This window comes from Hypanus sabinus, chromosome 9 (genome assembly GCF_030144855.1).
Source record: "Hypanus sabinus isolate sHypSab1 chromosome 9, sHypSab1.hap1, whole genome shotgun sequence".
Lineage (NCBI taxonomy): Eukaryota > Metazoa > Chordata > Chondrichthyes > Myliobatiformes > Dasyatidae > Hypanus > Hypanus sabinus.
In genome coordinates, this window is record NC_082714.1 from 80281731 (window position 1) to 80304809 (window position 23079).

At 55.0% G+C, this 23079-nt stretch overlaps 1 protein-coding gene across 1 annotated transcript in view; it reads right to left on the minus strand.

Annotated features, from left to right (window-relative positions):
- LOC132400063 (phospholipid-transporting ATPase ID-like) overlaps positions 1 to 23079 on the minus strand; it is a 153049-nt gene that overhangs the window by 116184 nt on the left and 13786 nt on the right. The window contains 1 exon segment of the mRNA XM_059981146.1: positions 618 to 690. Within this exon segment, the coding sequence (XP_059837129.1) occupies positions 618 to 648 (31 nt within the window). The 5' untranslated portion in view covers positions 649 to 690.

Consider the following 23079-nt stretch of genomic DNA (forward strand, 5'->3'; position numbering starts at 1 on the left):
TGAATGGGAAGGGGTGGGGTCCATTGGGAGTGTGGACGGTGGGAGTGAAAGGGAAGGGGTGGGGTCCCATTGGGAGTGTGGACGGTGGGAGTGAATGGGAAGGGGTGGGGTCCCATTGGGAGTGTGGATTGTGGGAGTGAATGGGAAGGGGTGGGGTCCATTGGGAGTGTGGACGGTGGGAGTGAATGGGAAGGGGTGGGGTCCCATTGGGAGTGTGGATTGTGGGAGTAAATGGGAAGGGGTGGGGTCCATTGGGAGTGTGGACGGTGGGAGTGAATGGGAAGGGGTGGGGTCCATTGGGAGTGTGGACGGTGGGAGTGAATGGGAAGGGGTGGGGTCCCATTTTGAGTGTGGACGGTGGGAGTGAATGGGAAGGGGTGGGGTCCATTGGGAGTGTGGACGGTGGGAGTGAATGGGAAGGGGTGGGGTCCCATTTTGAGTGTGGACGGTGGGAGTGAATGGGAAGGGGTGGGGTCCATTGGGAGGGTGAACTGTGGTAGTGAATGGAGGTGGGGTCCCTACACTCCAACCTCCAAACGCCCCCCCACCTTCCCACCCCTTTGACGAGCATCCCCAGAGTTTCGTCGCTCCCCAAACACTAGGAAGAAGTGTCTCACCAGGTGGAGGCCTTTTCTTACACAGCTCCATTGCAGGGTTCCACGTCTAATTATTCCCATCAGAAGGTCTGCACTGAGGAAAGGCAAGATGGAAAGGGGGACACAAACACAGACAGCTCTATTAGCAATCTACCCCTGCCTCACAGTGCCCCACCTCACCACCACTCCCACAGTGAGGCGCTTCCTCCCCGCCACCCCTCACAGTGATACCTCCTGACCGTCCCAGTGAGGTGATACATGCTTAGTCTCTCACACAGATCCCTCCTCACACCTCACACAGATCCCTCCTCACACCTCACAGATCCCTCCTCAAACCTCACACAGTCATCCCTCCTCACACCTCACACAGACATCCCTCCTCACACCTCACACAGATCCCTCCTCACACCTCACAGATCCCTCCTCAAACCTCACACAGTCATCCCTCCTCACACCTCACACAGACATCCCTCCTCACACCTCACACAGATCCCTCCTCACACCTCACAGATCCCTCCTCAAACCTCACACAGTCATCCCTCCTCACACCTCACACAGACATCCCTCCTCACACCTCACACAGATCCCTCCTCACACCTCACAGATCCCTCCTCAAACCTCACACAGACATCCCTCCTCACACCTCACAGATCCCTCCTCAAACCTCACACAGTCATCCCTCCTCACACCTCACACAGACATCCCTCCTCACACCTCACACAGATCCCTCCTCACACCTCACACAGACATCCCTCCTCACACCTCACACAGACATCCCTCCTCACACCTCACAGTGATCCCTCCTGACCGTCCCTATCCCTCCCAGTGAGGTGATTCATGCTTAGTCTCTCTCACAGATCCCTCCTCAAACCTCACACAGTCATCCCTCCTCACACCTCACACAGATCCCTCCTCACACCCCACACAGAGGACCCTCCTCACACCTCACAGAGATCCCTCCTCACACATCACAGAGATCCCTCCACACCTCACACGGAGATCCCTCCTCACACCTCACACAGAGATCCCTCCTCACACCGCACACAGAGATCCCTCCTCCTCACACCTCACAGATCCCTCCTCACAACTCACAGAGATCCCTCTTCACACCTCACACAACGAACCCTCCTCACACAGAGATCCCTCCTCACACCTCACAGAGATCCCTCCTCACACCTCACACAGATCCCTCCTCACACCTCACACAACGATCCCTCCTCCTCACACAGAGATCCCTCCTCATATCTCTCAAAGATCCCTCCTCACACCTCACACAGATCCCTCCTCACACCTCACACAGATCCCTCCTCACACCTCACACAGATCCCTCCTCAAACCTCACACACAGATCCCTCCTCACACCTCACAAAGATCCCTCCTCACACCTCACAGATCCATCCTCACACCTCACACAGATCCCTCCTCACACCTCACAAAGATCCCTCCTCACACCTCACAGATCCATCCTCACACCTCACACAGATCCCTCCTCACACCTCACACACAGAACCCTCATCACACCTCACACACAGATCCCTCCTCACACCTCACACAGATCCCTCCTCACACCTCACACAGATCCCTCCTCACACCTCACACACAGATCCCTCCTCACACCTCACACAGATCCCTACTCACACCTCACACAGATCCCTCCTCACACCTCACACAGAGATCCCTCCTCCTCACACCTCAGAGATCCCTCCTCACACCTCACACAACGATCCCTCCTCCTCACACAGAGATCCCTCCTCACACCTCACAGTGATCTCTCCTCATACCTCACACAGATCCCTCCTCACACCTCACACAGATCCCTCCTCACACCTCACACAACGATCCCACCTCACACCTCACACAAAGATCCATCCTCACACCTCACAGAGATCCTTCCTCACACCTCACAGAGATCCCTCCTCATACCTCACACAAAGATCCCTCCTCACACCTCACACAGATCCCTCCTCACACCTCACACAAAGATCCCTCCTCACACCTCACACAGATCCCTCCTCACACCTCACACAGTCATCCCTCCTCACACCTCACAGAGATCCCTCCTCACACCTCACAGAGATCCATCCTCACACCTCACACAGAGATCCCTCCTCACACCTCACAGAGATCCATCCTCACACCTCACACAGAGATCCCTCCTCACAGCTCACACAAAGATCCCTCCTCACACCTCACACGGAGATCCCTCCTCACACCGCACACAGAGATCCCTCCTCACACCTCACAGAGATCCCTCCTCACACCTCACAGAGATCCCTCCACACCTCACAGTGATCCCTCCTCACACCTCACACAAAGATCCCTCCTCCTCACACCTCAGAGATCCCTCCTCACACCTCACACAACGATTCCTCACACCTCACACGGAGATCCCTCCTCACACCTCACAGAGATCCCTCCTCACACCTCACAGAGATCCCTCATCACACCTCACAGAGATCCCTCCTCACACCTCACAGTGATCCCTCCTCACACCTCACACAGAGATCCCTCCTCACACCTCACAGAGATCCCTCCACACCTCACAGTGATCCCTCCTCACACCTCACACGGAGATCCCTCCTCACACCGCACACAGAGATCCCTCCTCACACCTCACAGAGATCCCTCCTCACACCTCACAGAGATCCCTCCACACCTCACAGTGATCCCTCCTCACACCTCACACAAAGATCCCTCCTCCTCACACCTCAGAGATCCCTCCTCACACCTCACACAACGATTCCTCACACCTCACACGGAGATCCCTCCTCACACCTCACAGAGATCCCTCACACCTCACAGAGATCCCTCCACACCTCACAGTGATCCCTCCTCACACCTCACACAAAGATCCCTCCTCCTCACACCTCAGAGATCCCTCCTCACACCTCACACAACGATTCCTCACACCTCACACGGAGATCCCTCCTCACACCTCACAGAGATCCCTCCACACCTCACAGTGATCCCTCCTCACACCTCACACGGAGATCCCTCCTCACACCGCACACAGAGATCCCTCCTCACACCTCACAGTGATCCCTCCTCACACCTCACACAGATCCCTACTCACACCTCACACAGATCCCTCCTCACACCTCACACAGAGATCCCTCCTCCTCACACCTCAGAGATCCCTCCTCACACCTCACACAACGATCCCTCCTCCTCACACAGAGATCCCTCCTCACACCTCACAGTGATCCCTCCTCATACCTCACACAGATCCCTCCTCACACCTCACACAGATCCCTCCTCACACCTCACACAACGATCCCACCTCACACCTCACACAAAGATCCATCCTCACACCTCACAGAGATCCTTCCTCACACCTCACAGAGATCCCTCCTCATACCTCACACAAAGATCCCTCCTCACACCTCACACAGATCCCTCCTCACACCTCACACAAAGATCCCTCCTCACACCTCACACAGATCCCTCCTCACACCTCACACAGTCATCCCTCCTCACACCTCACAGAGATCCCTCCTCACACCTCACAGAGATCCATCCTCACACCTCACACAGAGATCCCTCCTCACACCTCACAGAGATCCCTCCTCACACCTCACAGAGATCCATCCTCACACCTCACACAGAGATCCCTCCTCACAGCTCACACAAAGATCCCTCCTCACACTTCACACGGAGATCCCTCCTCACACCGCACACAGAGATCCCTCCTCACACCTCACAGAGATCCCTCCTCACACCTCACAGAGATCCCTCCACACCTCACAGTGATCCCTCCTCACACCTCACACAAAGATCCCTCCTCCTCACACCTCAGAGATCCCTCCTCACACCTCACACAACGATTCCTCACACCTCACAGAGATCCCTCCTCACACCTCACAGAGATCCCTCATCACACCTCACAGAGATCCCTCCTCACACCTCACAGTGATCCCTCCTCACACCTCACACAGAGATCCCTCCTCACACCTCACAGAGATCCCTCCACACCTCACAGTGATCCCTCCTCACACCTCACACGGAGATCCCTCCTCACACCTCACAGAGATCCCTCCACACCTCACAGTGATCCCTCCTCACACCTCACACAAAGATCCCTCCTCCTCACACCTCAGAGATCCCTCCTCACACCTCACACAACGATTCCTCACACCTCACACGGAGATCCCTCCTCACACCTCACAGAGATCCCTCCACACCTCACAGTGATCCCTCCTCACACCTCACACGGAGATCCCTCCTCACACCGCACACAGAGATCCCTCCTCACACCTCACAGTGATCCCTCCTCACACCTCACACAGATCCCTACTCACACCTCACACAGATCCCTCCTCACACCTCACACAGAGATCCCTCCTCCTCACACACAGATCCCTCCTCACACCTCACACGGAGATCCCTCACACCTCACAGAGATCCCTCCTCACACCTCACAGAGATCCCTCCACACCTCACAGTGATCCCTCCTCACACCTCACAGAGATCCCTCCTCACACATCACACAGAGATCCCTCCTCACACCTCACAGAGATCCCTCCTCACACCTCACAGAGATCCCTCCTCACACCTCACAGAGATCCCTCCTCACACCACACACAGAGATCCCTCCTCACACCTCACAGATCCCTCCTCACAACTCACAAAGAGATCCCTCCTCCTCACACCGCACAGATCCCTCCTCACACCTCACACAGAGATCCCTACTCACACCTCACAGAGATCCCTCCTCACACCTCGCACAGATCCCTCCTCACGCCTCGCACAGATCCCTCCTCACACCTCGCACAGATCCCTCCTCACACCTCGCACAGATCCCTCCTCACGCCTCGCACAGATCCCTCCTCACACCTCACACAGATCCCTCCTCACACCTCGCACAGATCCCTCCTCACGCCTCGCACAGATCCCTCCTCACACCTCACACAGATAACTCCTCACACCTCACACAGATCCCTCGTCACGCCTCACACAGATCCCTCCTTACACCTCACACAGATCCCTCCTCACACCTCACACAGAGATCCCTCCTCACACCTCACACAGATCCCTCCTCACACCTCACACACAGAACCCTCATCACACCTCACACAGATCCCTCCTCACACCTCACACAGATACCTCCTCACACCTCACAGATACCTCCTCACACCGCACAGAGATCCCTCCTCATACATCACAGAGATCCCTCCTCACACCTCACACAGATACCTCCTCACACCGCACACAGAGATCCCTCCTCCTCACACCTCACAGAGATCCCTCCTCACACCTGACACACAGAACCCTCATCACACCTCACAGAGATCCCTCCACACACCTCACACTGACGGGGAGGGTTATAGTTAGGGGTGAGACTGACGGGGAGGGTTATAGTTACAGGGTGAGACTGACGGGGAGGGTTATAGTTACAGGGGGAGACTGACGGAGAGGGTTATAGTTATGGGGACACTGACAGGGAGGGTTATAGTTACAAGGGAGACTGACGGGGAGAGTTATATTTACAAGGAGACAGACGTTGAGGGGTATAGTTACGGGGGTTTCAGATGGGGACGGTTATAGTTACGGGTGAGATTGACGGGGAGGGTTTTGGTTATGGGGGAGTCAGACGGGGAGGGTTATAGTTATGGGGGAGACTGACCGAGTGGGTTATAGTTACGGGGGAGACTGACGGGGAGGGTTATAGTTACGGGGCAGACTGACGGGGAGGGTTATAGTTACAGGGGAGACTGACGGGGACGGTTATAGTTACAGGTCAGACTGACGGGGAGGGTTATAGTTACGGGAGAGACTGACGGGTAGGTTTATATTTACAGGGAGACAGACGTTGAGGGGTATAGTTACGGGGGTGTCAGATGGGGACGGTTAAAGTTAAAGGGAGACTGAGAGGGAAGGTTATAATTACAGGGGGAGACTGACGGGGAGGGTTATAGTTACAGGGGGAGACTGACGGGGAGGGTCATAGTTATGGGGGAGACTGACAGGGAGGGTTATAGTTACAGGGGGAGACTGACGGGGGGGTTATAGTTGGGGGGGAGACCGACAGGGAGGGTTATAGTTACAGGGGGAGACTGACGGGGGGGTTATAGTTGGGGGGGCGACTGACGGGGTGTGTTATAGTCACGGGGGCAAATGACGGGGAGGGTTATAGTCACGGGGGAGACTGACGGGGAGGGTTATAATTACAGGGGAGACTGACGGGGAGGGTAATAGTTACGGGGTAGACTGACGGAGTGGGTTATAGTTACAGGGGAGACTGACAGGGAAGGTTACAGTTACAGGGGGAGACTGACGGGGGGGTTATAGTTGGGGGGGGCAACTGACGGGGAGGGTTATAGTCACGGGGGAGACTGACGGGGAGGGTTATACTCACCGGGGCAACTGACGGGGAGGGTTATAGTCACTGGGGAGACTGACGGGGAGGGTTATAATTACAGGGGAGACTGACGGGGAGGTTTATATTTACAAGGAGACAGACGTTGAGGGGTATTGTTACGGGGGTTTCAGATGGGGACGGTTAAAGTTACGGGGAGACTGACAGGGAGGGTTATAGTTACAGGGGGAGACTGACGGGGAGGGTTATAGTTACGGGGGGAGACTGACAGGGAGGGTTATAGTTACAGGGGGAGACTGACGGGGGGGGTTATAGTTGGGGGGGCGACTGACGGGGAGTGTTATAGTTACACGGGGAGACTGACGTTGAGGGTTATAGTTACGGGGGAGACTGACGGGGAGGGTTATAATTACAGGAGAGACTCACGGGGAGGGTTTTAGTTATGGGAGAGACGGATGGGGAGTGTTATATTTACGGGAGTGTCTGACGGGGAGGGTTATAGTTACGGGGGGCGACTGACGGGGAGGGTTATAGCTCCGGGGGAGACTGACGGGGAGGGTTATATTTACGGGAGTGTCTGACGGGGAGGGTTATAGTTATGGGAGAGAATCATGGGGAGGGTTTTAGTTACGGGAGAGACTGATGGGGAGTGTTATAATTAGGAGGGAGACTGACGGAGAGGGTTATAGTTACGGGGGAGATTGACGGGGAGGGTTATAGTTACGGGGGAGACTGATGAGGAGGGTTATAGTTACAGGAGACACTGACGGAGAGGGTTATAATTACAGGGGAGACTGAAGGAGTGGGTTATAGTTACGGGGGAGTCTGACGGGGAGACTTATACTTACGGGAGAGAATCACGGGGAGGGTTTTAGTTACGGGAGAGACTGATGGGGAGTGTTATAATTAGGGGGGAGACTGACGGAGAGGGTTATAGTTACAGGGGAGACTGACGGAGAGGGTTATAATTATGGGGGAGTCTGACGGGGAGACTTATACTTACGGGAGCGACTGACGGGGAGGGTTATAGTTACGGGGGAGACTGACGGGGAGGGTTATAGTTATGGGAGAGAATCACGGGGAGGGTTTTAGTTACGGGAGAGACTGATGGGGAGTGTTATAATTAGGGGGGAGACTGACGGAGAGGGTTATAGTTACGGGGAGACTGACGGGGAGGGTTATAGTTACTGGGGAGACTGACAGGGAGGGTTATAGTTACGGGAGCGACTGACGGGGAGGGTTATATTTACGGGAGAGACTCACGGGGAACATTTTAGTTACGGCAGAGACTGATGGTGAGTGTTATAACTATCGGGGAGACTGACGGAGAGGGTTATAGTTACGGGGGGCGACTGACGGGGAGGGTTATAGTCACGGGGGCGACTGACGGGGAGGGTTATAGTTACGGGAGAGACTCACGGGGAGGGTTATAGTTACGGGGAGACTGACGGGGAGGGTTATAGTTACAGGAGAGACTCACGGGGAGGGTTCCAGTTACGGGGGAGACTGACGGGGAGGGTTATAGTTACGGGGAGACTGACAGGGAGGGTTATAGTTATAGGGGAGACTGACGGGGAGGGTTATAGTTACGGGGGAGACTGACGGGGACGGTTATAGTTACTTGGGGAGACTTACGGGGAGGTTTATAGTTACAGGGGAGACTGACGGGGAGGGTTATAGTTACAGGGGGACTGATGGTGAGGGTTATAGTTACGGGGGAGACTGACGGGGAGTGTTATAATTACAGTGGGAGACTGACGGGGAGGGTTATAGTTACGGGGTAGACTGATGGGGAGTGTTATAATTATGGGGGAGATTGACGGAGTGGGTTATAGTTACGGGGGAGACTGACGGGGAGGGTTATAGTTACGGGGGAGTCTGACGGGGAGACTTATAGTTACGGGAGCCACTGCCGGGGAGGGTTATAGTTACGGGGGCGACTGACGGGGAGGGTTATAACTACGGGGGAGACTGACGGGGAGGGTTATATTTAAGGGAGAGTCTGACGGGGAGGGTTATAGTTACGGGGGGTGACTGACGGGGAGGGTTATAGTCATGGGGGCGACTGACGGGGAGGGTTATAGTTATGGGAGAGAACCACGGGGAGGGTTTTAGTTACGGGAGAGACTGATGGGGAGTGTTATAATTAGGGGGGAGACTGACGGAGAGGGTTATAGTTACTGGGGAGACTGACGAGGAGGGTTATATTTACGGGGGAGACTGACGGGGAGGGTTATAGTTATGGGAGAGAATCACGGGAAGGGTTTTAGTTACGGGAGAGATTGATGGGGAGTGTTATAATTAGCGGGGAGACTGACGGGGAGGGTTATAGTTACGGGAGAGACTCACGGGGAGGGTTATAGTTACGGGAGAGACTCACGGGGAGGGTTCCAGCTACGGGGGAGACTGACGGGGAGGGTTATAGTTACAGGGAGACTGACGGGGAGGGTTTTAGTTACGGGAGAGACTGACGGGGAGGGTTATAGTTACAGGGGACACTGACGGGGAGGGTTATATTTACAGGGGAGACAGAAGGAGTGGTTTATAGTTACAGGGGAGACTGACGGGGAGGGTTATAGTTATAGGGGAGACTGACGGGGAGGGTTATAGTTACGGGACAGACTCACGGGGAGGGTTATAGTTACGGGAGAGACTGACGGGGAGGGTTATAGTTACAGGGGACACTGACGGGGAGGGTTATATTTACAGGGGAGACAGAAGGAGTGGTTTATAGTTACAGGGAGACTGACGGGGAGGGTTTTAGTTACGGGAGAGACTGACGGGGAGGATTATAGTTACAGGGGAGACAGAAGGAGTGGTTTATAGTTACAGGGGAGTCTGACGGGGAGGGTTATAGTTATAGGGGAGACTGACGGGGAGGGTTATAGTCACGGGGGCGACTGACGGGGAGGGTTATAGCCACGAGAGAGAATCACGGGCAGGTTTATAGTTACGAGGAGAATGATGGTGAGGGTTATAGTTACGGGGGAGACTGACGGGGACGGTTGTAGTTATGGGGGAGACTGACGGTGAGGGTTATAGTTACAGGGGGAGACTGACGGGGAGGGTTATAGTTACAGGTGAGACTGACGGGGACGGTAATAGTTACGGGGGAGACTGATGGGGACGGTTATAGTTACAGGGGAGACTGACGGAGAGGGTTATAGTTACGGGGAGACTGACGGAGAGGGTTATAGTTACGGGGGAGACTGACGGGGAGGGTTGTAGTTACAGGGAGAGACTGACGGAGAGGGTTATAGTTACGGGGGAGACTGACGGGGAGGGTTATAGTTACGGGGGGCGACTGACGGGGAGGGTTATAGTCACGGGGGCGACTGACGGGGAGGGTTATAGTTACGGGGGCGACTGACGGGGAGGGTTATAGATACGGGGGAGACTGATGGGGAGGGTTATAGTTACGGGAGCGACTGACGGGGGGGGTTATAGTTACGGGGGGCGACTGACGGGGAGGGTTATAGTCACGGGGGCGACTGACGGGGAGGGTTATAGTTACGGGAGAGACTCACGGGGAGGGTTATAGTTACGGGAGAGACTCACGGGGAGGGTTCCAGCTACGGGGGAGACTGACGGGGAGGGTTGTAGTTACAGGGAGACTGACGGGGAGGGTTTTAGTTACGGGAGAGACTGACGGGGAGGGTTCCAGTTACGTGGGAGACTGACGGGGAGGGTTATAGTTACAGGGGACACTGACGGGGAGGGTTATAGTCACGGGGGCGACTGACGGGGAGGGTTATAGCCACGAGAGAGAATCACGGGCAGGTTTATATTTACGAGGAGAATGATGGTGAGGGTTATAGTTACGGGGGAGACTGACGGGGACGGTTGTAGTTATGGGGGAGACTGACGGAGAGGGTTATAGTTACGGGGAGACTGACGGAGAGGGTTATAGTTACGGGGGAGATTGACGGGGAGGGTTATAGTTACAGGGGACACTGACGGAGAGGGTTATAATTACAGGGGAGACTGAAGGAGTGGGTTATAGTTACGGGGGGAGACTGACGGGGAGGGTTATAGTTAAGGGAGCGACTGACGGGGAGGGTTATAGTTACGGGAGAGACTGACGGAGAGGGTTATAGTTACGGGGGAGACTGACGGGGAGGGTTATAGTTACGGGGGGCGACTGACGGGGAGGGTTATAGTCACGGGGGCGACTGACGGGGAGGGTTATAGTTACGGGGGCGACTGACGGGGAGGGTTATAGATACGGGGGAGACTGATGGGGAGGGTTATAGTTACGGGAGCGACTGACGGGGGGGGTTATAGTTACGGGGGGCGACTGACGGGGAGGGTTATAGTCACGGGGGCGACTGACGGGGAGGGTTATAGTTACGGGAGAGACTCACGGGGAGGGTTATAGTTACGGGAGAGACTCACGGGGAGGGTTCCAGCTACGGGGGAGACTGACGGGGAGGGTTATAGTTACAGGGAGACTGACGGGGAGGGTTTTAGTTACGGGAGAGACTGACGGGGAGGGTTCCAGTTACGTGGGAGACTGACGGGGAGGGTTATAGTTACAGGGGACACTGACGGGGAGGGTTATAGTCACGGGGGCGACTGACGGGGAGGGTTATAGCCACGAGAGAGAATCACGGGCAGGTTTATATTTACGAGGAGAATGATGGTGAGGGTTATAGTTACGGGGGAGACTGACGGGGACGGTTGTAGTTATGGGGGAGACTGACGGTGAGGGTTATAGTTACAGGGGAGACAGACGGAGAGGGTTATAGTTACGGGGAGACTGACGGGGAGGGTTATAGTTACCGGGGGAGACTGACGGGGATGGTTGTAGTTATGGCGGAGAATGACAGGGAGGTGGTTATAGTTACTGGGAGACTGACGGGGAGGGTTATGGTTACTGAGAGACAGACGGGGAGGGGTATAGTTACTGGGGGAGACTGACGGAGATGGTTATAGTTACGGGGGAGACTGACGGGGAGGGTTATAGTTACGGGAGCGACTGACAGGGAGGGTTATAGTTACGGGGGCGACTGACGGGGAGGGTTATAGTCACGGGGGCGACTGACGGGGAGGGTTTTAGTTACGGGAGAGACAGACGGGGAGGGTTATAGTTATGGGGGAGACTGACATGGAGGGTTATAGTTACAGAGGAGACTGACGGGGAGGGTTATAATTATAGGGGAGACTGACGGAGTGGGTTATAGTTACAGAGGAGACTGACGAGGAGGGTTAGAGTTACAGAGGAGACTGACGGGGAGGGTTATAGTTACGGGGGAGAATGACGGAGTGGGTTATAGTTACAGAGGAGACTGACGGGGAGGGTTATAGTTACAGGGAGACTGACGGGGAGGGTTTTAGTTACGGGAGAGACTGACGGGGAGGGTTCCAGTTACGTGGGAGACTGACGGGGAGGGTTATAGTTACAGGGGACACTGACGGGGAGGGTTATAGTTACGGGGGAGATTGACGGGGAGGGTTATAGTTACGTGGGGCGACTGACGGGGAGGGTTATAGTCACGGGGGCGACTGACGGGGAGGGTTATAGTTACGGGAGAGACTCACGGGGAGGGTTCCAGTTACGGGGGAGACTGACGGGGAGGGTTATAGTTACAGGGAGACTGACGGGGAGGGTTATAGTTACGGGGGAGACTGACGAGGAGGGTTATAGTTACGGGGGATGACTGACGGAGAGGGTTATAATTATGGGGGAGTCTGACGGGGTGACTTATAGTTACGGGAGCGACTGACGGGGAGGGTTATAGTCACGGGGGAGACTGACGGGAAGGGTTATAGTTATGGGAGAGAATCACGGGGAGGGTTATAGTTACAGGAGAGACTGATGGGGAGTGTTATAATTAGGGGGGAGACTGACGGAGAGGGTTATAGTTACGGGGGAGATTGACGGGGAGGGTTATAGTTACAGGGGACACTGACGGAGAGGGTTATATTTACAGGGGAGACTGAAGGAGTGGGTTATAGTTACGGGGGGCGACTGACGGAGAGGGTTATAATTATGGGGGAGTCTGACGGGGAGACTTATAGTTACGGGAGCGACTGACGGGGAGGGTTATAGTTACGGGGGGGCGACTGACGGGGAGGGTTATAGTCACGGGGGAGACTGACGGGGAGGGTTATAGTTACTGGAGAGACTGACGGGGAGGGTTATAGTTACAGGGGACACTGACGGGGAGGGTTATATTTACAGGGGAGACAGAAGGAGTGGTTTATAGTTACAGGGGAGACTGACGGGGAGGGTTATAGTTATAGGGGAGACTGACGGGGAGGGTTATAGTTACGGGAGGGACTCACGGGGAGGGTTATAGTTACGGGAGAGACTCACGGGGAGGGTTCCAGCTACGGGGGAGACTGACGGGGAGGGTTATAGTTACAGGGAGACTGACGGGGAGGGTTTTAGTTACGGGAGAGACTGACGGGGAGGGTTTTAGTTACAGGGAGACTGACGTGGAGGGTTTTAGTTACGGGAGAGACTGACGGCGGGGTTTATAGTTACAGGGGAGACTGACGGGGATGGTTATAGTTATAGGGGAGACTGACGGGGAGGGTTATAGTCACGGGGGCGACTGACGGGGAGGGTTATAGCCACGAGAGAGAATCACGGGCAGGTTTAGAGTTACGAGGAGAATGATGGTGAGGGTTATAGTTACGGGGGAGACTGATGGGGACGGTTATAGTTACAGGGGAGACTGACGGAGAGGGTTATAGTTACGGGGAGACTGACGGGGAGGGTTATAGTTACCGGGGGAGACTGACGGGGATGGTTGTAGTTATGGCGGAGAATGACAGGGAGGTGGTTATAGTTACTGGGAGACTGACGGGGAGGGTTATGGTTACTGAGAGACTGACGGGGAGGGTTATAGTTACTGGGGGAGACTGACGGAGATGGTTATAGTTACGGGGGAGACTGACGGGGAGGGTTATAGTTACGGGAGCGACTGACAGGGAGGGTTATAGTTACGGGGGCGACTGACGGGGAGGGTTATAGTCACGGGGGCGACTGACGGGGAGGGTTTTAGTTACGGGAGAGACAGACGGGGAGGGTTATAGTTATGGGGGAGACTGACATGGAGGGTTATAGTTACAGAGGAGACTGACGGGGAGGGTTATAATTATAGGGGAGACTGACGGAGTGGGTTATAGTTACAGAGGAGACTGACGAGGAGGGTTATAGTTACAGAGGAGACTGACGGGGAGGGTTATAGTTACGGGGGAGAATGAAGGAGTGGGTTATAGGGGAGACTGACAGGGACGGTTGTAGTTATGGGGGAGACTGACGGGGAGGGTTATAGTTACAGGGGAGACAGACGGGGAGGGTTATAGTTACAGGGGAGACTGACGGGGAGGGTTATAGTTACGGGGGAGACTGACGGGGACGGTTATAGTTACAGGGGAGACTGACGGAGAGGGTTATAGTTACAGGGAGACTGACGGGGAGGGTGATAGTTACGGGAGAGACTCACGGGGAGGGTTCCAGCTACGGGGGAGACTGACGGGGAGGGTTATAGTTACAGGGAGACTGACGGGGAGGGTTTTAGTTACGGGAGAGACTGACGGGGAGAGTTATAGTTACAGGGGAGACAGAAGGAGTGGTTTATAGTTACAGGGGAGACTGACGGGGAGGGTTATAGTTATAGGGGAGACTGACGGGGAGGGTTATAGTAACGGGGGCGACTGACGGGGAGGGTTATAGCCACGAGAGAGAATCACGGGCAGGTTTATAGTTACGAGGAGAATGATGGTGAGGGTTATAGTTACGGGGGAGACTGACGGGGAGGGTTGTAGTTATGGGGGAGACTGACGGTGAGGGTTATAGTTACAGGGGGAGACTGACGGGGAGGGTTATAGTTACAGGTGAGACTGACGGGGACGGTAATAGTTACGGGGGAGACTGATGGGGACGGTTATAGTTACAGGGGAGACAGACGGAGAGGGTTATAGTTACGGGGAGACTGACGGGGAGGGTTATAGTTACGGGGCAGACTGACGGGGAGGGTTATAGTTACGGGGAGACTGACGGCGGGGGTTATAGTTACCGGGGGAGACTGACGGGGATGGTTGTAGTTATGGCGGAGAATGACAGGGAGGTGGTTATAGTTACTGGGAGACTGACGGGGAGGGTTATGGTTACTGAGAGACTGACGGGGAGGGGTATAGTTACTGGGGGAGACTGACGGAGATGGTTATAGTTACGGGGGAGACTGACGGGGAGGGTTATAGTTACGGGAGCGACTGACAGGGAGGATTATAGTTACGGGGGCGACTGACGGGGAGGGTTATAGTCACGGGGGCGACTGACGGGGAGGGTTTTAGTTACGGGAGAGACAGACGGGGAGGGTTATAGTTATGGGGGAGACTGACATGGAGGGTTATAGTTACAGAGGAGACTGACGGGGAGGGTTATAGTTACGGGGGAGAATGACGGAGTGGGTTATAGTTACAGAGGAGACTGACGAGGAGGGTTATAGTTACAGAGGAGACTGACTGGGAGGGTTATAGTTACGGGGGAGAATGACGGAGTGGGTTATAGTTACAGAGGAGACTGACATGGAGGGTTATAGTTACAGAGGAGACTGACGGGGAGGGTTATAATTATAGGGGAGACTGACGGAGTGGGTTATAGTTACAGAGGAGACTGACGAGGAGGGTTATAGTTACAGAGGAGACTGACTGGGAGGGTTATAGTTACGGGGGAGAATGACGGAGTGGGTTATAGTTACAGAGGAGACTGACGGGGAGGGTTATAGTTACAGGGAGACTGACGGGGAGGGTTTTAGTTACGGGAGAGACTGACGGGGAGGGTTCCAGTTACGTGGGAGACTGACGGGGAGGGTTATAGTTACAGGGGACACTGACGGGGAGGGTTATAGTTACGGGGGAGATTGACGGGGAGGGTTATAGTTACGGGGGGCGACTGACGGGGAGGGTTATAGTCACGGGGGCGACTGACGGGGAGGGTTATAGTTACGGGAGAGACTCACGGGGAGGGTTATAGTTACGGGAGAGACTCACGGGGAGGGTTCCAGTTACGGGGGAGACTGACGGGGAGGGTTATAGTTACAGGGAGACTGACGGGGAGGGTTATAGTTACGGGGGAGACTGACGAGGAGGGTTATAGTTACAGGGGACACTGACGTAGAGGGTTATAATTACAGGGGAGACTGAAGGAGTGGGTTATAGTTATGGGGGAGATTGACGGGGAGGGTTATAGTTACGGGGGAGACTGACGGGGAGGGTTATAGTTACGGGGGAGACTGACGGGGAGGGTTATAGTCACGGGGGAGACTGACGGGAAGGGTTATAGTTATGGGAGAGAATCACGGGGAGGGTTTTAGTTACAGGAGAGACTGATGGGGAGTGTTATAATTAGGGGGGAGACTGACGGAGAGGGTTATAGTTACGGGGGAGATTGACGGGGAGGGTTATAGTTACAGGGGACACTGACGGAGAGGGTTATATTTACAGGGGAGACTGAAGGAGTGGGTTATAGTTACGGGGGGCAACTGACGGAGAGGGTTATAATTATGGGGGAGTCTGACGGGGAGACTTATAGTTACGGGAGCGACTGACTGGGAGGGTTATAGTTACGGGGGGGGCGACTGACGGGGAGGGTTATAGTCACGGGGGAGACTGACGGGGAGGGTTATAGTTACTGGGGAGACTGACGGGGAGGGTTATAGTTACGGGAGCGACTGACGGGGAGGGTTATAGTTACGGGAGAGACTGACGGAGAGGGTTATAGTTACGGGGGAGACTGACGGGGAGGGTTATAGTTACGGGGGGCGACTGACGGGGAGGGTTATAGTCACGGGGGCGACTGACGGGGAGGGTTATAGTTACGGGGGCGACTGACGGGGAGGGTTATAGATACGGGGGAGACTGATGGGGAGGGTTATAGTTACGGGAGCGACTGACGGGGAGGGTTATAGTTACGGGGGGGCGACTGACGGGGAGGGTTACAGTCACGGGGGCGACTGACGGGGAGGGTTATAGTTACGGGAGAGACTCACGGGGAGGGTTATAGTTACGGGAGAGACTCACGGGGAGGGTTCCAGCTACGGGGGAGACTGACGGGGAGGGTTATAGTTACAGGGAGACTGACGGGGAGGGTTTTAGTTACGGGAGAGACTGACGGGGAGGGTTATAGTTACAGGGGACACTGACGGGGAGGGTTATATTTACAGGGGAGACAGAAGGAGTGGTTTATAGTTACAGGGGAGACTGACGGGGAGGGTTATAGTTATAGGGGAGACTGACGGGGAGGGTTATAGTTACGGGAGAGACTCACGGGGAGGGTTATAGTTACGGGAGAGACTCACGGGGAGGGTTCCAGCTACGGGGGAGACTGACGGGGAGGGTTATAGTTACAGGGAGACTGACGGGGAGGGTTTTAGTTACGGGAGAGACTGACGGGGAGGGTTATAGTTACAGGGGACACTGACGGGGAGGGTTATATTTACAGGGGAGACAGAAGGAGTGGTTTATAGTTACAGGGGAGACTGACGGGGAGGGTTATAGTTATAGGGGAGACTGACGGGGAGGGTTATAGTTACGGGAGAGACTCACGGGGAGGGTTATAGTTACGGGAGAGACTCACGGGGAGGGTTCCAGCTACGGGGGAGACTGACGGGGAGGGTTATAGTTACAGGGAGACTGACGGGGAGGGTTTTAGTTACGGGAGAGACTGACGGTGAGGGTTATAGTTACAGGGGAGACAGAAGGAGTGGTTTATAGTTACAGGGGAGACTGACGGGGAGGGTTATAGTTATAGGGGAGACTGACGGGGAGGGTTATAGTCACGGGGGCGACTGACGGGGAGGGTTATAGTTACGGGGGAGACTGATGGGGACGGTTATAGTTACAGGGGAGACTAACGGAGAGGGTTATAGTTACGGGGAGACTGACGGGGAGGGTTATAGTTACCGGGGGAGACTGACGGGGATGGTTGTAGTTATGGCGGAGAATGACAGGGAGGTGGTTATAGTTACTGGGAGACTGACGGGGAGGGTTATGGTTACTGAGAGACTGACGGGGAGGGTTATAGTTACTGGGGGAGACTGACGGAGATGGTTATAGTTACGGGGGAGACTGACGGGGAGGGTTATAGTTACGGGAGCGACTGACAGGGAGGGTTATAGTTACGGGGGCGACTGACGGGGAGGGTTATAGTCACGGGGGCGACTGACGGGGAGGGTTTTAGTTACGGGAGAGACAGACGGGGAGGGTTATAGTTATGGGGGAGACTGACATGGAGGGTTATAGTTACAGAGGAGACTGACGGGGAGGGTTATAATTATAGGGGAGACTGACGGAGTGGGTTATAGTTACAGAGGAGACTGACGAGGAGGGTTATAGTTACAGAGGAGACTGACGGGGAGGGTTATAGTTACGGGGGAGAATGAAGGAGTGGGTTTTAGGGGAGACTGACAGGGACGGTTGTAGTTATGGGGGAGACTGACGGGGAGGGTTATAGTTACAGGGGAGACAGACGGGGAGGGTTATAGTTACAGGGGAGACTGACGGGGAGGGTTATAGTTACGGGGGAGACTGACGGGGACGGTTATAGTTACAGGGGAGACTGACGGAGAGGGTTATAGTTACAGGGAGACTGACGGGGAGGGTTATAGTTACGGGAGAGACTCACGGGGAGGTTTCCAGCTACGGGGGAGACTGACGGGGAGGGTTATAGTTACAGGGAGACTGACGGGGAGGGTTTTAGTTACGGGAGAGACTGACGGGGAGGGTTATAGTTACAGGGGAGACAGAAGGAGTGGTTTTTAGTTACAGGGGAGACTGACGGGGAGGGTTATAGTTATAGGGGAGACTGACGGGGAGGGTTATAGTCACGGGGGCGACTGACGGGGAGGGTTATAGCCACGAGAGAGAATCACGGGCAGGTTTATAGTTCCGAGGAGAATGATGGTGAGGGTTATAGTTACGGGGGAGACTGACGGGGACGGTTGTAGTTATGGGGGAGAATAACGGTGAGGGTTATAGTTACAGGGGGAGACTGATGGGGACGGTTATAGTTACAGGGGAGACTGACGGAGAGGGTTATAGTTACGGGGAGACTGACGGAGAGGGTTATAGTTACGGGGGAGATTGACGGGGAGGATTATAGTTACAGGGGACACTGACGGAGAGGGTTATAATTACAGGGAGACTGAGGGAGTGGGTTATAGTTACGGGGGGCGACTGACGGAGAGGGTTATAATTATGGGGGAGTCTGACGGGGAGACTTATAGTTACGGAGCGACTGACGGGGAGGGGTATAGTTATGGGGGGGGCGACTGACGGGGAGGGTTATAGTCACGGGGGAGACTGACGGGGAGGGTTATAGTTACTGGGGAGACTGACGGGGAGGGTTATAGTTACGGGAGCGACTGACGGGGAGGGTTATAGTTACGGGAGAGACTGACGGAGAGGGTTATAGTTACGGGGGAGACTGACGGGGAGGGTTATAGTTACGGGGGGCGACTGACGGGGAGGGTTATAGTCACAGGGGCGACTGACGGGGAGGGTTATAGTTACGGGGGCGACTGACGGGGAGGGTTATAGATACGGGGGAGACTGATGGGGAGGGTTATAGTTACGGGAGCGACTGACGGGGAGGGTTATAGTTATGGGGGGCGACTGACGGGGAGGGTTATAGTCACGGGGGCGACTGACGGGGAGGGTTATAGTTACGGGAGAGACTCACGGGGAGGGTTATAGTTACGGGAGAGACTCACGGGGAGGGTTCCAGCTACGGGGGAGACTGACGGGGAGGGTTATAGTTACAGGGAGACTGACGGGGAGGGTTTTAGTTACGGGAGAGACTGACGGGGAGGGTTCCAGTTACGTGGGAGACTGACGGGGAGGGTTATAGTTACAGGGGACACTGACGGGGAGGGTTATATTTACAGGGGAGACAGAAGGAGTGGTTTATAGTTACAGGGGAGACTGACGAGGAGGGTTATAGTTATAGGGGAGACTGACTGGGAGGGTTATAGTCACGGGGGCGACTGACGGGGAGGGTTATAGCCACGAGAGAGAATCACGGGCAGGTTTAGAGTTACGAGGAGAATGATGGTGAGGGTTATAGTTACGGGGGAGACTGACGGGGACGGTTGTAGTTATGGGGGAGACTGACGGTGAGGGTTATAGTTACAGGGGGAGACTGACGGGGAGGGTTATAGTTACAGGTGAGACTGACGGGGACGGTAATAGTTACGGGGGAGACTGATGGGGATGGTTATAGTTACAGGGGAGACAGACGGAGAGGGTTATAGTTACGGGGAGACTGACGGGGAGGGTTATAGTTACCGGGGGAGACTGACGGGGATGGTTGTAGTTATGGCGGAGAATGACAGGGAGGTGGTTATAGTTACTGGGAGACTGACGGGGAGGGGTTATGGTTACTGAGAGACTGACGGGGAGGGGTATAGTTACTGGGGGAGACTGACGGAGATGGTTATAGTTACGGGGGAGACTGACGGGGAGGGTTATAGTCACGGGGGCGACTGACGGGGAGGGTTTTAGTTACGGGAGAGACAGACGGGGAGGGTTATAGTTATGGGGGAGACTGACATGGAGGGTTATAGTTACAGAGGAGACTGACGGGGAGGGTTATAGTTACGGGGGAGAATGACGGAGTGGGTTATAGTTACAGAGGAGACTGACGGGGAGGGTTATAGTTACAGGGAGACTGACGGGGAGGGTTTTAGTTACGGGAGAGACTGACGGGGAGGGTTCCAGTTACGTGGGAGACTGACGGGGAGGGTTATAGTTACAGGGGACACTGACGGGGAGGGTTATAGTTACGGGGGAGATTGACGGGGAGGGTTATAGTTACGGGGGCAACTGACGGGGAGGGTTATATTTACGGGGGAGACTGATGGGGAGGGTTATAGTTACGGGGGAGACTGACGGAGAGGGTTTTAGTTACGGGAGAGACTGACGGGGAGGGTTCCAGTTACGTGGGAGACTGACGGGGAGGGTTATAGTTACAGGGGACACTGACGGGGAGGGTTATAGTTACGGGGGAGATTGACGGGGAGGGTTATAGTTACGGGGGGCGACTGACGGGGAGGGTTATAGTCACGGGGGCAACTGACGGGGAGGGTTATAGTTACGGGAGAGACTCACGGGGAGGGTTATAGTTACGGGAGAGACTCACGGGGAGGTTTCCAGTTACGGGGGAGACTGACGGGGAGGGTTATAGTTACAGGGAGACTGACGGGGAGGGTTATAGTTACGGGGGAGACTGACGAGGAGGGTTATAGTTACAGGGGACACTGACGTAGAGGGTTATAATTACAGGGGAGACTGAAGGAGTGGGTTATAGTTATGGGGGAGATTGACGGGGAGGGTTATAGTTACGGGGGAGACTGACGGGGAGGGTTATAGTTACGGGGGAGACTGACGGGGAGGGTTATAGTTACGGGGGATGACTGACGGAGAGGGTTATAATTATGGGGGAGTCTGACGGGGTGACTTATAGTTACGGGAGCGACTGACGGGGAGGGTTATAGTCACGGGGGAGACTGACGGGAAGGGTTATAGTTATGGGAGAGAATCACGGGGAGGGTTTTAGTTACAGGAGAGACTGATGGGGAGTGTTATAATTAGGGGGGAGACTGACGGAGAGGGTTATAGTTACGGGGGAGATTGACGGGGAGGGTTATAGTTACAGGGGACACTGACGGAGAGGGTTATAATTACAGGGGAGACTGAAGGAGTGGGTTATAGTTACGGGGGGCGACTGACGGAGAGGGTTATAATTATGGGGGAGTCTGACGGGGAGACTTATAGTTACGGGAGCGACTGACGGGGAGGGTTATAGTTACGGGGGGGGCGACTGACGGAGAGGGTTATAGTCACGGGGGAGACTGACGGGGAGGGTTATAGTTACGGGGGCAACTGACGGGGAGGGTTATATTTACGGGGGAGACTGATGGGGAGGGTTATAGTTACGGGGGAGACTGACGGAGAGGGTTTTAGTTACGGGAGAGACTGACGGGGAGGGTTCCAGTTACGTGGGAGACTGACGGGGAGGGTTATAGTTACAGGGGACACTGACGGGGAGGGTTATAGTTACGGGGGAGATTGACGGGGAGGGTTATAGTTACGGGGGGCGACTGACGGGGAGGGTTATAGTCACGGGGGCAACTGACGGGGAGGGTTATAGTTACGGGAGAGACTCACGGGGAGGGTTATAGTTACGGGAGAGACTCACGGGGAGGTTTCCAGTTACGGGGGAGACTGACGGGGAGGGTTATAGTTACAGGGAGACTGACGGGGAGGGTTATAGTTACGGGGGAGACTGACGAGGAGGGTTATAGTTACAGGGGACACTGACGTAGAGGGTTATAATTACAGGGGAGACTGAAGGAGTGGGTTATAGTTATGGGGGAGATTGACGGGGAGGGTTATAGTTACGGGGGAGACTGACGGGGAGGGTTATAGTTACGGGGGAGACTGACGGGGAGGGTTATAGTTACGGGGGATGACTGACGGAGAGGGTTATAATTATGGGGGAGTCTGACGGGGTGACTTATAGTTACGGGAGCGACTGACGGGGAGGGTTATAGTCACGGGGGAGACTGACGGGAAGGGTTATAGTTATGGGAGAGAATCACGGGGAGGGTTTTAGTTACAGGAGAGACTGATGGGGAGTGTTATAATTAGGGGGGAGACTGACGGAGAGGGTTATAGTTACGGGGGAGATTGACGGGGAGGGTTATAGTTACAGGGGACACTGACGGAGAGGGTTATAATTACAGGGGAGACTGAAGGAGTGGGTTATAGTTACGGGGGGCGACTGACGGAGAGGGTTATAATTATGGGGGAGTCTGACGGGGAGACTTATAGTTACGGGAGCGACTGACGGGGAGGGTTATAGTTACGGGGGGGGGCGACTGACGGAGAGGGTTATAGTCACGGGGGAGACTGACGGGGAGGGTTATAGTTACGGGGGCAACTGACGGGGAGGGTTATATTTACGGGGGAGACTGATGGGGAGGGTTATAGTTACGGGGGAGACTGACGGAGAGGGTTATAGTTACGTGGGAGACTGACGGGGAGGGTTATAGTTACGGGGGGCGACTGACGGGGAGGGTTATAGTCACGGGGGCGACTGACGGGGAGGGTTATAGTTACGGGGGCGACTGACGGGGAGGGTTATAGCTACGG